Here is a 19082-nt window from a genome sequence, read left to right as displayed (position 1 = left end):
ATATGATCCAGCACAGGAGCTGAGTCAGGGCAATGGGCAAAGGCGCTGAGGAGCTCCCACTCTGTAAATGGGGCATTATAGGGTCCACTGTGGTGGGTAGTGAACGAGAGGACTTTCCTTTCCATCCACCGTTAGAGGGTGCGAAAGGCTGAGGGAGGTGAAGGAGGGGAGGTCGCGGGTTGTTCTCAGACGCAGAGGCTCAAGCATTTGCTCAGCAAAATGTTCAGCAATCACGTTTTCATCAGTAGATAACATGCCATTGATGTTAACGCCTGGGACACCTGTTGGGTCTGGTACGCAGGAAGACATCTGATCTGCATCCAGATTTGGGAAGGTGGCATATGGCACCCAATGGTCGACACGTACCTCTCCCAACACTCCTGTTTCCATCGGTTTATAAGCTGGCAAACGCGGGCACAGAGCTGCTTAAAGTCTATTACGTGCTCTAGGAAAGGGTGCCATGTATGTCGCTGTAGAACTCGCCGACACTCTTTAATTGCCTCAGCAACTTCCGGCGACCACCAAGGGACTGTCTTTCGCCGGGGACACACTAAAGAACAAGGGATCGTGTTTTCCGCTGCAGAAACGATCGTTATAGTGACTTACTCAATGACAACATCGATGGTACCATGTAGGGGAGATTCAGTGGTGACATCAGAGTTGAAGACTTCCCAGTCTGCCTTGTTTAAAGCACATCTGTGTAGGTGTCCATAGGCATGATGCTGGGGAAGTGACAGGAAGATGGGGAAGTGGTCACTCCCACACAGGTCGTCATCTGCTCTACAGTGGATAGATGGGAGGAGGCCAGGGCTGCAAACCGAGAGATCAATGGTCAAATATGTGCCATGTGCCACACAGAAATGTGTGGAAGCACCTTTATTTAAGAGGCACAGGTCGAGTCATGACAGGAAATTTTTGACCTCCCTGCCATGGCCAGTAAGCATGGTGCCAGCCCACAGGGGTTATGCACATTAAAATCTCCCAAAAGTAGGAAAAGTTTAGGGAGTTGATCAATCAGTGCAGCCAATACATTCAGGGGTAAAACACCATCTGGAGGAATATATACATTGCAAACAGTTATTTCCTGCATCACCCTTATCCTGACAGCCACAGCTTCAAGAGGGCTTTGAAGGGGCACAGTTTCACTACACACTGAGTTTAGGACATAAACACAAACTTCATCTGATTATAGTCACTACAGTTCCTGTAATATATCTTATAGCCATGGAGGGCAGGGGTCTGCATTGCAGGGAACCAGATTTCCTGGAGGGCAATGCAGAAAGCAGGTGTAAAGCTTAACAGCTGCCGTAATTCAGCCCAGGTGGTGGAAAAAACCGCCACAATTCCACTGGAGGATGACATGATCGTGAGACTGGGAACGCATGAAACACTCAATGAGGGATGCCTCAGGGTCACCAGATGAGTACCTGTGCAATTTATATCCACTGTGTCTGAGGGCCCAGCGACACCACAATCTCCACCTCATCATCAGACACAGAGCTTGTAGGTAGTGGTGGTGTGGGTATCACTGCAGCACCTTGGTTCTTGGGGGTCTCTTCTTTTATAGGTATCTCTCACTGCTCCTTAGGTTTGTCCAGGTGGGAGGGCTTCACTGATTCAGTCTCAGGGACTGAGGAGGACCATGGAGCCCTACGACCAGCTACCTGTGGTTGCTTCAGCCACTGGTAGGTGTCAGCAACTGGTAGGAAACTGGGAAGGGAGTGACCCAAGGGATCCCTTCCTGGCAAGAGGAGCCGAAGAAGACTTACGCTTCTCTGCCTGAGAGGTGGGTGTTGCTCCTGAAGTAGGATATGCAGGAACAACAGGGAGGGAAACGCCCCCATCATCAAGGGGGCAGGTGGAGTCTGACAGCTCAGAGCCAACTGTATGCAGCAGAATGGAAGATGGTAGAACCATTGTCTCATAGTGGTGGCATAGGTTGACTTCATATGCACAGGATGCAGCCTCTCATATTTTCTCTTAGCCTCAGTGTAGGTCAGTCGGTCCAGGGACTTGTATTCCCTTATTTTACTTTCCTTCTGGAGAATCCTGCTGTCTGGCAAGCAAGGTGAATGGTGCTCTTCACAGTTGACACAGACGGGAGGCGGGGCACAGGGAGTATTGGGATGTGGACATCCACAATCCCAAAAGGTGATAATGGAGGTGCAGCGGGAGGACATATGGTCAAACTTCCAGCACTGAAAGCACCGCATCGTGGGAGGGACATATGGTTTTACATCACAGCGGTAGACCATCACCTTGACCTTCTCAGATACTGTGTCATCCTTGAAGGCCAAGATGAAGGCACTGGTGGCAACCTGATTACCCCTCAAACCCCGGTGCATGGGCCAGATGAAATGGACACCTTGTTGCTCTAAATTGGCACTCAGCTCATCGTCAGACTGCAAAAGAAGGTCCCTGTGAAATATGATACCCTGGACCATGTTCAAGCTGTTATGGGGCGTGATGGAAACACGCTTGTCATAGGCGAGTAGTGCCCATGACTAGTCAGAGTATGCTGTTTTGATCAAGACCGACCCTGACTGCATTTTAGACAAGCCCTCCACCTCCCAAACTTGTCCTCTAAAAGTTCCACAAAAAAACCGAGGTTTCATCGACAAGAAAGATTCCCCCACCAACTCTTGTACATACGAGGTACCAGGGTGAATAAGCTTTGCTGCCATCCTTAGCCTCGTGTTCTTCCCATGGTATGGCAAGGGGGAAGGGGTGGGGGAGGGGATACAATTTGGGGTCATATTTCTTAGCACTGAAGTTAGACCTTGATCGCTTAGAGACTGCTGGTGTTCGACCACCAGCAAGAGATGACGTACTACGCTTCATGGCGTGTCATCCGTTCTGATGCCACCCACTCTGACCAGGGGCCCTCCCCACAAGCGCCACCCAATCCTGATGCCGCAGGGTGATGAGCATCTACTCCTTGGCATATGTGGGGAGTTAACGGTACAGGCATCAGCAGAGCGACCACTGTGTGGTCAGGGGGCTACAACCAATAGGGTACATGGTGGCCCCACCACAACAGACTGACTATCTAGCGCAAACGAGCAATGTAGTCCATTATCGCCAACAGTGAAGAAAGCAATACTGCACAGAGGATGGAGGAAAACACACTCAGGGGGGTGACCTCGCCCAACAGCTGGAGGAGAAATGGAAGTACAGATCCACGTCGACGAAGGGTGAGAGAGGTCTCGGTGCCCTTTCCCAATTGGCTCACTCTTCGGGAAAATTTTGAAAACTGGAGGTAAAAACCTATAGGGGACCATCACAAAGGCTGAATCATTAGACTCCTTTTAGTTGCCTTACGACAGGCAGGAGTACCTCAAGCCTATTCTAACCCCTGGACCCGCAGGGGGAGGAGTGCTAGTTCTGAAAGTTTCACAGGAGAGCTTCAGTGAAGTTTGTACTGCAAAACTATTTCAAGTAAGATATTATGACAAGCATTTATACCAGAATTAAAAGAGTGCAAGGCAGGGTATCCCCCAAATACTTGACGACTCAGTGATTTTGTGCTATTTGAGTTATTCTTACACTTGCAGTAGTAATGAGTGGCCAACAGCAAAGGGAAAATATTTTCGAAGAGAAGTGATGGAAGAGAACTTCTACATATCTCCAAATTGTACAACATTTTAAACAAATTGATGCTTAGAAGCCACAATGATTTATATTTATGGCTGTGAACCATGAGAGAACTTTTAATAGAATAGGAACCCTAGAGCCATTATTAACTTTTTAAAAAAATTGTATTGTAGGTTACAGGTTAACAGTATCTGGAACGTATGGTGTAGAAATTGAGAAACTAGTGTTGGAGAGAGCAGCCTGATATTTCATTGTTACAATGCGCCTCATCATGACAGCTTTATACAGTAATGGAATTTTCATCTTCAAATCAAAATTTCATACCAGCAGATTTGCTAATGGTCTGGTTTTTGTTTAACTTGCTTTTCACTTTAATCTGTAATGTTAGTAACCTTCAATATTAGTTTTGTGAACACAAAAGTTTGTAAATACCTGAAACATTAAATGGACATCATAATATACATCTAAAATCTGCCATCCTAGAAGATGGATGACTCTTGTAACTCCAGCCTGCGCTATTCTTATGAACAGCCTACAGCCTCTTGGTGACACTTACAATGTCAGGCTGCAATCACAACAGTGTTAGATGCTACAATTTGCCACTTTACATTTTAAGTGTTGTTGCACTGTCATGACTGTGTTCTTCATACAAAACCTGATCTAATGATGCTTTCCATGCCAGGCCTGGATATAGGGGAGTGGGGGCAAACTGAGGTATCTGTCAGGTTGGCAATTTCAAGGGTGCCAAATTCATACTGTTAAAGAAAACCATCATGTTTCACAAAGCACCTACATCCAGAGCTGTTGGTCTATCGATTATTCATATGATTTTGAAACAAATTCCTGTTGGTTTTTAAATATTTTCTAACACATTCTAAGTTTATTTCTGAACAAGTCAAGCTCATTTTTGAATGTGTGCATAGCGTATGTGATGTCTCTTCCAGGGGAATCCCCGTCCCATCTACAAATAAAAACACTTTCCTGCATACAATAGGGGACAGGGCTATACAAGCTGAGCTGAATAAGCCCAAACAGATGAATGCCAATCACTGGGTGCACAAAAGATCAGCATTGTTATAATTATTAGGGAAATTCATAGATTCAGACTACCAGAGTGGAAAGTAATGATTAACAGCAGAAGGCTACACTACAGAGGGCCAGTTGTACACTCCCCAATTAGCAGTTGCTTAAGTTCTATACATACAATATCACGGGAAACATGTTGCAAAAAGATTTAATACCGCCTAATTCGAGAATGTACATGGGATAGCTGAACTTGTGATTCTGCAGGGTTAGCAAAGTTAACCACAGAATAAGTTTTTACAATGGCAGGAATAGTTACAGAATTAGTAATGACAATATTGTTTGTAGGAATGAGGAAGGAGAAGAAATGGGGACATCAAATAAATTATACGGAAGAACGCACAGATTCCAAATTATCAACAGAAGAATGGAAAGACTGGTAGAAGTTGAACTGAGGAAAATATCATTTTGGGTTCAGGATCAATGCAGCACCAATCATCAGGAAAATGCAGACACTACAAGTTATCTAAGACAACAGATTGCATTAGTAGGGTTTGTAGATGTAGAAAAAGCTTGACAGAATTGACTGGAATACACTGTTTGAAATTCAGAAGGTAGCAGAGAGAAAAATATACAATTCATACAGAAACCAGACAGTAGTTATTTGAGCTGAACATGAAAGGGAGATATTAGTTAGGTAGATAGAACAGGGTTTTAGTGTGGGCCCTTGTGTTGTTCAGTGAGTAAATGGCACTAGAAACCATGAATTTGGATAGGAAATTAGTTTCGGCAGAACAAAACTCATGGTTTTCTGATGACACTGTAATTGTATCAGACAGAGAAAATTACTTGGAAGGCCAGTTGAATGGCATGGATAATGCCATGGAAATTAAGTTATAAGATAAAGACCAACAAAAGTCAAAATAGAGTAATGAAGTTAAATCTAGTGATGCCTAGGGAATTAGACAGCTGGCCATTAAAACTGTAACACTGTGAAGATTGCATACAAGAAATTACGAATTGGCATGAAGTGTACCACCTGCTTGGAAGTGCAAGTGATGCATTTCAGTCTGACCCCACAAAGCAGGTGGAATTAATGCCATCCTCATTATGTATCTAAGATGAATGTTTGTGAGAAAAGTGTTTTACACCTCATTTGACGAGGAGAAATGTCTACCAGCATGTGTTGGAATTCGCAGGATCTCTCAATGGCCCTACACAACTAACACCCGAAAGGACTGGCATATTGTTCACTCAGCTGTGCTGGTTCGTACAGTTATTTTATGTAACTAGATTCAAGAAATGAACATGTTTACAGCAAGAAAACTATCCACATGGACAATGTAGTGATATCTAAAGCACTGGGAATGTCAACATCTCGCCCCCATTCTTCCAACTTAATATGTCAGCCAATCTCAGTTTGACTTGTTGCCCAGCAGGGTTACTGCCGTTGTTGCTGCCAGAGGTGGCAGCTCTCTGTTAAATTTTGCACCCCGTATACCCCCAAATCATTTATAAATTTAATCATGCTTTCTTCCTTCTATGTAAAAAGTAAAAGAAGGGAAAAAGTCAAAATTCCTTTTTTCCTGATGTTGAACTTTCAGTGGCCAGCACTGCAGATTTGGGAAAATGAGTTTTGAAATGAATTTTCGTAATTTGGCAACAAAATAAACTGACAATGGCCATAGTAGAGAGAATGTAAAATGCAGATAGGTAATAATAAGGAAAGCTTTTCTTAAGAAGAGAAAAAGTTATGATATAAATTTGTTAGTAAGTCCTTTTCCGAAAATATTTCTGGCGTGTAGCCTTATTTGGAAGTGTAATGTGGATGATAAATGATATGAACAATAACAGAATAGGAACTTCTGGAATGTGATGTTGCAGAAGAATCCAAAGGTCAGCACATACCCTCTGTGATATTGGGATTATCACATTCTTATTCAAGTCTGCATGTATTTCACCTGTTTCATATATCTTGCATACTAGGGATACTAAACTAGATATGGTTGGTTCTTATAAATAGGAAATGTTTCCCACAGCCCAGTGCCACATTGACGTAACTGCTCGATAAAATTCAACAGTGACAGCAAGAGAATTGTCTGCCTCAGGACTTGCAGTTTATCAAGAATCTGTACCAGAGACTCGGAGCAAATGGTCTGTATGCCATGCGACCAATAATTTTTTCCTCTTCATAGTGGTACAGAGAGGGGCATGTATATTGTGAAGGAACATTGAGACTGAACCCATGTTGAACAGAAAAATGTGTTCTTCCTTGACGAGACTCAGAGCAAATGGTCTGTATGCCATGCGACCAATAATTTTTTCCTCTTCATAGTAGTACAGAGAGGGGCATGTATATTGTGAAGGAACATTGAGACTGAACCCATGTGGAACAGAAAAATGTGTTCTTCCTTGACGAGTATCATTCCAGTGTACAAAATAATGTTTAAGGGACACTGGATGTGTGTACAGAACATCACATCTTTGTGGGGGGGATTGTATTACAATACTTGTAACTTTTCAAGAGTTGTTACAGTTGGTCCAGACTGCTGCTTTGTGCATAACAATGTCTACCCCCATAGAGTTGTTTTGTGTACAAATTTCTTACTGCTGTAGATCTCTATCATATGTAATGGGCATAGAGGTCTTTCTACCTCAATCCTGTAGAACTCATCTCACAACAGGCATAGTGGAGATGAACTGCAGCCCATCAAGAACACTTCAACACCTTTGTGCAGTCCACTGTCAGTGGTGGGATCAGAAAGAGAGAGCACATTTTTCACAAAATTGTTTTGTTAATGAACAAGATTTTTCTTTTTTTTCCCCCTTTTTAAAAATATGTACTTTATAAAGGAAGCTCAGAAAGATGGTTTATGGTTGAATCAACGATGAGGTCATTAGAGGCAGCACAAGTTCAAATAAATGAAGCAACTCTGTCACATCCTTCACTACGAAACAATTCTTGAACTTGCCTTAATCAAGAGGGTGAAACTACCGAATAGCTTAATCAGCATCGTCAGATGTGGAGTTGAACTGCATTCCTCCCAGACACACATCCATCAATAAGCCACACTGCAAGGTGTATATCTGTATATTAGATTTCAGAATTTTTCTAACTTCACATTTTCGACATTTGTGAGCCAAGTATTATGTGATTAACCTTGACCTACATCTGTCTGTATGACACACTGACTAGGTAATGTGCCTCCACTTTTTATACTAATAAAAGGGGTTGTGTGTGATATTTCTGAATTTGCTGTACCCCAAAGAATTATGTTACTCAAGATAACGTAGGAAACAGTAAGATATGGTTCAGAACTGCCCTATGATGAGTAGACAAAATATAGCTGTTTTCTAATGCTACAGCCCAGTAAGGAAACAATAAAGTAAACCAAAACCTGTTTTTAAATCTTACCTAGTCTAATTACTTCTAATACAATTTCTTCATTGCATATGGATGGCATCTTTCACTAGGCTTGCATCAAATATCCTTTCCTATATACATATCTTAGCACATTCCTTCTTCAAAGTTAACATACTAAGCTGGTATTACTGAATAATACTCACTACCATGAACATATGTTCCTTTATTTACAAGTTACATGACAACTTTTTAGCAGATCATTAGCACAAGTACTGACATTTATGAAGGATACAATTAATTGTATTTTCAACATTAGACCAAAAGACTCTTGTAACAATTATATGTGAAGCTATCTATGGTCAAAAGGCCCCTGTAACACAATTATGTGTGGAGCTATCATCTGTAGTTTTTTCAGTTCACTTTCACTAAAACCAGCAGAATAAAACAAGTCAATAATCTTTAAATGAACAAGATATTCAGCCATGGCAGCAAGTGGTAAACCAATTGCTCTACAGTGCCTCATATGAAACCATTTCAACTTTTTCAGGTGTAGCAAATGCTGAAATGAGGAGGGCTGTAAAGAGTAGCACATAGTAAGATCCAATTCCAACAGGTTTGGACAACATTTTAAAAATGAAAGATCACGAAGTGAGTTAGACTGTGTGATTTCCAGTAAGCGAAGTTTAGGGCACAGTTGTAAATTCTGTAACACATGGTCTGAGGCCTGACTTAATTCATGTAACGCCAGTTCTTCAAGATGGGGACAGTGCTGGCACAACTGAAGGACAGTGTCAACAGTAATACTTCTGGCACCATGTATGTGAAGTATTTTCAACTCTGACAGTGACCCCTGTCTCAGTAAAAGTGGTAGAGTTTCACCTGGAGTGTTATACATCATTGGATCATGTTTCACAGTTAAATACCTGAGTTTCTTATCATCATCAAGCAGCTTTGGAAACAAATCAGGACTGAAGAGACCTCTTGGAACTGTTATGTTACTAATATTACAACTCCAAACTAAATCCCTAATTATTTCAAAATCAACACCTGATGAAAGAAGCACATTGCAACCAGTAAACCATACACAGAATTTTGTACCTGTCCCTACAAAAAGTGTTGTCAGGTGTGGAATAAGTTTGGCTACTTCCACAATCTCACATTTCCTTTTTTTGTCTGTTAACCGATATTCTCGCCCTTTCCAAAGGGCTGAACTCCTACACACGGCTTTCCAGCGTTTACAAACATAAAGAGCACATGTAACTATATCTTTAACAGGAAGTCGTGAGAAAATTTCAAGCAGTATTTCATCAGGGAAGTCCTGAAGCAGCATTGTATCAGGGCACACCTGTAAATCAGATTTGTAAATTAATTTGCCTGTGTATTTATTTAAGATACAAAGGCTACAGATGAACATCATTTTCAAAGAACACTGCATGCCACAGTTAAAAAATTTCCAAGCAGAGCATGTAGTGCGGGGGTTAGTAAATTGAAAGCAAAAGATAGCAACACGTTACTGTACAAAATAATTCAAAATAAGAATAAACAAATTCATAACATCTTCAGAAAAAATGAATACATAAATCTTCTGAGACAAATTCAGTCAAAATTTTGTATACAAGACTAGAGCGACCAGGACAGGACATGATACCTTATGTACAGTAACCACTGTCTATATAGACTTTGTGGCTTTCTGAGTTAGTATTTTATTAACACAGCTAAGGAAGCAGTAGCACATGGTGATTTTAATGTCTTGTAGGACCTCTGTGCTTCAGAATAAGACACACATTTTGATATTCTTAATTCTTGGATTTTTCTCCCCTGAAGAGATAGGTTACTAGATACTTTAAATGGGGCGATTACCAGTGAAATTAAAGCATTACATAAAAAATGAGCACAGCATTCCTACTTTCTGAGCAGCCTTGACAACGACAGCCACAAGTCACTTAGTCACTGCAAGCCAGTGTGGTATAACTGAAAAATGATGGTATTTAAAACATAAATTTATTTATTGTCCCTGGCATCTTGTGCTGAACAATGTACAAAGATATAGGACATGGTTTACATAACCTGTGTGGTGACTGTTTCATTTTTTTTTATTAGACATAATACAAACAGTATTGAAGTTATAAGCTCACAGATATGGTAGCATTAAAATGGTCAAAAAGCTTAACACATACAGGGGACACGTTTACATGTATGACTAAATTACATTTGACATAAAGCTAAATACATGTAGGGGACAGATTACATTTATATGAGGGTGCACAGAACATTAAGTGACAGTAATATATATATGGGCTTACAATGCATGATGGGAATTTAGAATAAATATAAAGACATAGACTAATTCCTGTACAGTCCTAATTTACCTACCTTACAGTGCAGTTTATTTCAGTTTATAAAACAAGATTAAGAGTAAGCAAATTTAAATTTAATATGTTATCCAATGATTAGTGAGCTTGTGTTTTTATTTTTTTTAGAAAGATTTTTGGAGGGCTAGTGTAAATTTGCCTGCAAGTACACCAACAGAGTAAAAGGAGTGTGTGACAAGTAGTTCTTTTACTTCTTTTTTTCTGAATGACAGCCCTTCACTATTTCTTATGGTCATAGGAAGTTTATTGTGCAGCTGAGTGCCTATATTTCAGACACCAGCTTGACATCTACTTAATCTCTGTGGCAACAGAGTGTTCAGATCTCATTTTGTGATCATGTATATCCCTTTTTATTGTGAAAAGGTGCATGTATTTTTAATAAATAAGACTGTTTCCATTATATAAATACAGGGTACGGTAAAATTTCCAAGGCTTTGAAAACTGTCTTTGCTGACAATCTGGGATATTCTCGCTCCATTATCTTTAATAGCCTTTTCTGCACTATAAAGATTATTTTGTGTTATGACCCCCAGAAGGGGATGCCCCATGTTGAAATGGAATGAACTAGGTCAAAGTACACTGTTTTTAATGTATATATGTTGCATCTTTGAATGAGGATTCTAAATGCATAACAGAGGCTGCTCAGCTTATTCAGTACTTTATCTCCGTGCACATCGTACTTCAAAGTGTTATCTACAGATATTCCCAAAAATTTCATTGCTTCTATTTGATTGATTTCATGGCCTTCTATTATTATTGATATCACCTGCATAGGGAAATTTTTTGATGAACAAAAGAGCATGTGAGCTGTTATTTGCTTTCAGCAACAGTTTATTTCTGAGAAACCAGGAGAGCAGTCTACTCATTGTATCTGATATTTGGTCACTCTTTTGTTGCACTGATGTGATACTAAACAACCAATTTGTATCATCAGCAAATAGTATATGAAAAGTTTTAGAAGGGTTCAAGAAAGTTCATTAATAAAAGGCAGAAAAAGAAGGGGACCCATAACAGAGCTTTGTGGCACACCACAAGTAATCAGGGCTGTGTTAGAGCAAGTTCTTTAAGTTCTTTCTTTGCTAGTGCTGGAGACTTCAACTACGTGCATCCTATTTGTTACGTACAACTGAAACCATTGATTACATGTGCCTCGGATGCCATATGTGCCTAGTTCCTGAAGCAATATCTGGTGATATCAAGTGCTTTGGTCAGGTCAATGAAAATCTGGAGGAGAATTCTCTGTGATTGAAGGAAGAGAAGATTTGGTCACAGAGAGCACAAACGGCATCATTAACAGATCTGTTCTTGTGCAACTCATGACATTCAGAAAATAAGTTTTCTTTATTGATGAATTCTAACGCATGACTGCACATGACTTTTTCAATTACCTTTGCTGCTGTTGGTGGGAGGGATTTTGGCTGATAATTATTGACGTCATGTGGGTCACTACTTTTGAAAACTGGGGTGACTTTTGAGATTTTGAAGAGTTTCAAAAGGCAGCCATTGCTTAATGAACTGTTTATTACATCACAAAGAGCTCCAGCAATTTCTATGGTAATATTTTTCATTAAATGGTCAGTCAAACCATCAGTGCCACAGGAGAATGAGTTTTTGTTTCTCTGATAATTTTTATAACCCCTGCAGTTGATGATGGTGTTGAGAAGAGTGCCCTGTCTGATTTTTTTTAACACTATTTCAAAATTTTTTTTGTAATTTGCTCATTCCTGAAGAAAGATTGCTTATGTTACCTGTGAAATGTGCAACAAACAATTCATTTGTTTCTTTAAATTATCTTTTATCCCCATTTTCATTTACGAAATCAGGCAGTAGTTGTTGAGCCTAAGTTCCTCTAGTACCACTGACAACTTTCCATACAGCTTTACTTATGTTGCTTGCATTTTTAATGTACTGGTTGACAGAGCTTTTTTGCCTGGGCTACCACTTTCTGTATATTTTTGAGATAATTACGAAAATTAGAATCTGTTACTTTTACTTTCCATGTACAGTCTTTCCTTAGTTTCACAGGAGGTGAGTATCCCTTGTGTTATCCACCTTTTGTATTCATTTTTCCTGGAGGTCCTAATTACACGTTTCTTAAGCGGGAAGGCAATTCTTAGCATTTTTATCAGTGGCGTTTTCCAGGTAAACATTTTCCCAAGACTATTGTGTTAGCAAATCTTTAAATAATTGTAAACAACAGGATCATTAATGTACCTGCCATTAATTATTTCAGATGAGGTGCACATGGAACTATAGGTTTACATCAAACAGGAGGCCTTGGTGGTCAGAGAGACCATCTGACAAGTTCTCAAGTTTTATTACTGGGGTAGTGTAAGGGTTTACAGAGATTGTGTCAATGGTAGAAGAGGACATGGAGTCGTTCTAGTAGGTTCTTTCACAATATTTTCCACTGAGAATGTTGCTAACACATTTCTTAAATCACTGGCTTCATGTGAAGTCACTGCTAAATTTGCATTAAAATCAGAGCACACAATAACTATTTCCCTTTTTGAAACATAATAATTGATTGCAGATTCCAGATTTTGTGGAAAGTGAAACATGGTTCCACTTTGTGATCTGTAGCTGCAAATACTAGCTGTTTACAGTTGTTTCAGTTCAAGTACACAATGTCCAAAGTGTTTTTCTACATTTAGATGATACATTTTATTGATTTCACTGGACTGAATGCATCTCTTACACATATTAGTCGGCTTCCATCCCTTTTAGTGTATCTGCAGTAGCTAGCACCCATGACATACTTAGAAAAATTAAAAAATGAGAGCTCATCAGCTTTCATCCACTGTCCAGCAAGGCATATAATATCCACAGTGGGAAGGTCAGACAAGCAATACATTTCAAATTCTAGAATTTATTTTGTATAGACTGCATGCTTTGATAAAGAGTACAGAAGGTTTCATTAGTTCAATAAGGCCTATCACACCTACTCATAAAAAATATTTTTGCACTCTGAAGGCCAACTCAGCTTTATGGGTTCTGTATTACCTCACATTGCTTCATTGTGTACTATTACTTTAATACAATTAGTAATAAAATCGCATATGTATAATTTACCAAGATCATTTTAGGTGTGTGTGAAATCTTCTGCCATTGTGGACACAATTGAGTTTTTTTACCATATTTATAAAATCACTGATCAGTCATTTGCAAAGTCTGTATGCTAACCTAAAAAAATCTATTGAAGAGTCATGCACTCCAAACAGAAATATCTTTAACCAATGGACAACAGGAATTAAACCCATTCCACTGGAAAAATATACAGTTGTCTCTCATTGATTGTACAACATTTTATATCCTTCAGTAAGACAGTGCTCTTTAACCACAGATTTTTCTAGCTGAAATAAATGCATGTAGCAATGGTGGTCCACTCTCGACTGTACGAATTATTTGTAGAACATAGGCTTTCCCTTAATGGCAGGGTATTTAGTAGACACAAGGCTTCCTCAAACCCAAATCATCCTTCACTGAGCCCAGCAGAGCTTAATATTAGCTAGCAGCATCAAATCCCTTTAAAATTCTCCCTATTTTTGAACATATGCTTCCCAAAAAAGTTAGGAATGACACAAACTTGCTTATATTTTCTGTTGGTTCCCTCATAAGTCCAATCTGTAGAACATAATGGATGTGATTGTCAGTATAAGCATTCTCCTTGACCACAGCTTTTAGATGACACAGTTCTTATGTCAAACCGAGACGCCATAAGCTATTTTTACCAATGTATGTAGGATCCACTCCGTTGGTATGATAGATGACAACTTGAATGAAGATATCAGTCCACATGCATGGGCTTACGATAAAAACTGTGTCCTAATGTACCATTTTTAGAGTTAGATATCTAAAAATGGAAGTTTTCCTTCCTTTGTGAACTTAACATTGGGATGCAGATAATTAAAATTATCTAGGAAATGGTCCAGAGCATCCCTCCCATGTGTTCATTACATAATCGTATTGTCAATGTACCTACATAAACAAGTTGGTTTTAAGAACGCCATTTTCAGTGTCATGTTCTCAAAATCATCTATAAACAAATTGGCGACTATGGGGGATAATGGACTCCCATGGACATTCTAGTTAGTCTGTTCAAAATATTTGTCTAATTAAAAGTAAGTCGACGTCAACACATTGTGACAAGCTTAATTTTTCTTCACCCAATTCTTCACCAATTAACTGCAAAGAATCTTCAAGAGGAACTCTGGTAAAAAGAGAGACATCATCAAAACTAACAGCAAATCCATGGGACTGAGAGACAAAGACTTAAAACGCTGAATAAAAAACAGAGAATTGGAAATATGATGTTCACATTTTTTGACATGGAGACTAAGAATAAATGCTAAATACTTGGTCAAGTTGTAAACAGGAGCACCCAAATTGCTAACAATAGGCGGAAGAGGAGTCCCTTGCTTGTGTACCTTGCACTAAATGTATAATCACAGTGTGACTGCAGCACCAGTTCTAAGTTTTTAAAGATCATAATCAGATAATGATCTCTTCCTCAAAAGTGAAAGCATTTTACGCAAATGATCATCTTGCGAAAGAAGAACTATTGCATTGCCCTTGTCAGCTGGTAGAATTACTAAATCCTGGCCTTCTCTGATGGATCGGATCACAGCTCTTTCAAGTGAGATGTTGCTTCATAGGGGTGGCACCCAACACACTGTATGTGAGACCTCTTGCCCGACAACATCAGCTAGATCATTGGGGAACCTGGACACCTCTTCTTCAACAACAGAAATGAATAATGGGAACATTCCTGGGTACAGGGGCAAAATTTAATCCCTTTTCCAATACTGCCAACACAGCATCATCCAGTTGCTTGGTTGTGTGATTAATCACAACTTGTTAATGGGTGTCGTCATCTGTTATTGTAGACTGAGAAGAAAACTGTTGAAACTTCGAAGACTGTCTAGTGAGAACTATCAGCCCAATCCCAGGATGCAACAGACAGCAATGCCGAAACTTCCATATGCAAACAAAATTCATCCTTGGATATGAAAACCAGTTGTCTGCATGTAAAACAAATGAGCTTCCTTACTAAGGCAAAAACAGCATGCTTCTTAATATGTTGGCCATTTTTTGCCCCAAAGTAATGAACAATTTTGGCAAATTTAGGTATTCTACCTTCAATCTGGCATCTCGGGAAAAAAGCAAGGGCACTCTGTCACTTCCCCTTCTTCTTACGAAGTTTATCAAACTTCCTTACAAGTTCAAATGTCTCCCCATAAAGACTCTTGACATGCCTCCATAAACTCCCAATGTAGTAATTGACGATATTCACGTCGGTTCTCCAGATGGAACATAATGTGGTCCACCTGCCCACCATCTTAACGTGAGTAAGCTATCACACCAACTCGTCATAACTGAATGCCCTCACTTTTCTGTTGAGATGCCGGAATGAAGGTATAATACCTAAATTTGCCAGAATTGTTCATTACATTGGAACAAAAATGGCCAACGACATTAAGTGGTACACTAATTTTGCCTTAGTAAGGGAGCGCATTGGTTTTACATGAAGACAACTGGATTTCATAGACAAGGATTTATTTGATTTGCATTTGGAAGATTTGGCATTGCTGTCTGCTGCATCCTGGGATTGGGTTGACAGTTCATCCCGGGCAATATTAGGCTGTGTCCACACAAATGCCATCAGCAGGCAATCTTCAAAGTTTCTCAGTCTACAATAACAAATGATGACATCCACTGATATGTTGTGATTAAACTCGCAACCACACAATCCTCACAGTATTGGAAAAGGGATTAAATTTTGCCCCTACACCCAGGAATGTTCTCATCATGAAATTCATTTCCGCGGTTGAACAAGTGGTGTCCAGGTTTGGAAGCTCCTACTTGTAACTTGGCCAAGTATTTAGCATCCATTCTCAGACCCCACGTCAGAAAATATGATCATCATACTTCCAGTTCTCTGGTTTTTATTCAGTGTTTGAAGTCTTTGTGTCTCAGTCCCATGGCTTTGCTGTTAGGTTTGATGTCTCTCTTTCTACCAGAGTTCCTCTTGAAGAGTCTTTGCAGTTAATTGGTGAAAAATTGGACGAAGAAACAACTATGCTTTGTCACCACATGTTGACATTGACATATTTTTATTTCATGACATATACTTTGAAGTGGTTCATGGTGTGGGTTCCTGTAGTCATGTCCTAGTTCATGAACCACGGGCAACGTATGAGTGGCCAAGAAAGTGCTCCGACAGTCGGGATACCAGTTACTTTGGAATAAGGCTGGGCATCTCGGACATATTCTGAGTCGTGGTCACCTTTGTGCTCATACGGCAAAGACTACCAAATCCACCGGTTAGTCCCTAGACCGTAAGGGGTAAAACCCATTAGGACTCTGGGCAAGTAAGGCTAGCAACCTGCTTCCCTGATACTTTAAATATGGTGCTGGCAACAATCAGAGCAAAATGCCTCAGACCTTTGGAGGTGACGGAGTCCCACCTCTAACTGACAAACCAGGGACTCCTAAGATACGACTTGGCAAACAAATGGTAATGAGATGGGGAGCTATTAATATCAATGGGGGCTACTCTGGGAAGAAGGTAGAGCTGGCAGAGGCTGCAAGTAAGATGGGGTTGGACGTTTTATCTGTTAGTGACATTCGGGTAAGGGGTGAGAAAGAAGAGGAAGTGGGAGAATACAAGATCTACCTGTCAGGAGTCAAAGCAGGAATAGCACAAGGGGGTGTGGGGATTCACATCAGGAAAGAAATGGAACCCAGCATAGTTGCAATAAGGTATATAAACGAACGACTGATGTGGATAGATTTGGCAGTGTCTAGCAAGAAAATTAGGATTGTGTCAGTATATTCGCATTGTGAAGGGACAGATCAAGATAAGATGGATAGTTTTTATGAGGCACTCAGTGATGTAGTTGTTAGAGTAAAGAACAAGGACATTGTTCGGCTCATGGGTGATTTTAATGCCAGGATAGGAAATCGAACAGAAGGGTATGAAAAGGTTATGGGTAAATTTGGAGAGGATAAGGAGGCCAACAAGAACGGGAAACAACTCTTGGATTTCTGTGCCAGTATGGGCTTAGTAATTACAAACTCCTTTTTAAAACATAAGAACATTCACCAGTATACTGGGAAGGCAGGGGAACCAGATCTGTCATTGACTATATAATAACAGATCAGGAATTCAGGAAGGCTGTGAGGGACACACGTGTATTCAGGGGATTCGTTGATGACACTGATATTTATCTAATCTGCAGTGAAATTGGGATTGTGAGGCCGAAAGTGCAGGAGGTCAGGTCCATATGTAGGAGGATAAGAGTGGAGAAACTTCAGGATATGGAAATCAGGCACAAGTACATAACAGCGATCTCAGAAAGGTACCAGTTAGTTGAATGTAGTCAATTACAGTCATTGGAAAAGGAATGGACAAGGTACAGGGACACAGTACTAGAAGTGACTAAAGAATGTCGGAACAGTAGTGTGTAAAAGTAGGATGAAGCAAACAGCTTGGTGGAATGACACAGTCAAGGCAGCCTGTACAAGTAAAAAGAAGGCGTATCAAAAATGGCTACATACTAGAACTCAGGTAGACAGAGAAAGTTATGTTGAAGAAAGAAACAAAGCTAAACAGATAATTGCAGCATCCAAGAAGAAATCTTGGGAAGACTTTGGAAACAGGTTGGAGACTGTGGGTCAAGCTGCTGGAAAACCATTCTGGAGTGTAATTAGCAGTCTTCGAAAGGGAGGTAAGAAGGAAATGACAAGTATTTTGGACAGGTCAGGAAAACTGCTGGTGAATCCTGTGGATGCCTTGGGCAGGTGGAGGGAATATTTTGAAGAGTTGCTCAATGTAGGTGAAAATACGGTCAGCAATGTTTCAGATTTCGAGGTAGAATGGGATAGGAATGATGATGGAAATAGGATCACATTTGAGGAAGTGGAGAAAATGGTCAATAGATTGCAGTGCAATAAAGCAGCTGAGGTGGATGAAATTAAGTCGAAACACATCAAATACAGTGGAATGTCAGGTCTTAAATGGCTACACAGGATAATTGAAATGGGCTGGGAGTCGGGACAGGTTCCATCAGACTGGACAAAAGCAGTAATCACACCAATCTTTAAACACGGAAACAGAAAAGATTGTAACAACTACAGAGGTATCTCTTTAATCAGCATTGTGGGTAAAATCTTCTCAGGTATTGTTGAAAGGAAAGTGCGAGTATTAGTTGAGGACCAACTGGATGAAAATCAGTGTGGGTTTAGGCCTCTTAGAGGTTGTCAGGACCAGATCTTTAGCTTACGACAAATAATGGAGAAGTGTTATGAGTGGAACAGGGAATTGTATCTATGCTTTATAGGTCTAGAAAAGGCATATGACCGGGTTCCTAGGAGGAAGTTATTGTCTGTTCTACGAGATTATGGAATAGAAGGCAAACTTTTGCAAGCAATTAAAGCTCTTTACATGGATAGTCAGGCAGCAGTTAGAGTTGATGGTAAATTGAGTTCATGGTTCAGAGTAGTTTAGGGGGTAAGACAAGGCTGCAATCTCTCTCCACTGTTGTTCATATTATTTATGGATCATACGTTGAAAACAATAGACTGGCTGGGTGAGATTATGATATGTGAACACAAAATAAGCAGTCTTGCATCTGCCGATGACTTAGTTGTGATGGCTGATTCGATTGAAAGTTTGCAAAGTAATATTTCAGAGCTAGATCAGAAATGTAAGGACTATGGTATGAAGA

General features: G+C 40.1%; 1 protein-coding gene across 9 annotated transcripts in view; it reads right to left on the bottom strand.

Moving 5' to 3' along the window:
- Positions 1 to 8184: 8184 nt before the first annotated feature.
- LOC126350918 (uncharacterized) overlaps positions 8185 to 19082 on the bottom strand; it is a 31100-nt gene continuing 20202 nt past the window's right edge. For 7 of the 9 annotated variants that reach the window (XM_050002559.1, XM_050002567.1, XM_050002562.1 and 4 more), the window contains one exon: positions 8193 to 9326. In XM_050002559.1, coding sequence (XP_049858516.1) covers positions 8331 to 9326 — 996 coding nt within the window. In that variant the 3' untranslated portion in view covers positions 8193 to 8330. Of the gene's footprint in view, positions 9327 to 19082 lie in introns of all 9 variants that reach the window. The other 2 variants (XM_050002561.1, XM_050002560.1) reach the window with 2 other exon arrangements.

The sequence above is a fragment of the Schistocerca gregaria genome, chromosome 1, assembly GCF_023897955.1.
Source record: "Schistocerca gregaria isolate iqSchGreg1 chromosome 1, iqSchGreg1.2, whole genome shotgun sequence".
In the NCBI taxonomy this organism is placed as follows: domain Eukaryota; kingdom Metazoa; phylum Arthropoda; class Insecta; order Orthoptera; family Acrididae; genus Schistocerca; species Schistocerca gregaria.
Note: the sequence above shows the minus strand (reverse complement) of the source record. Positions and strands in the feature narration are given on the sequence as shown.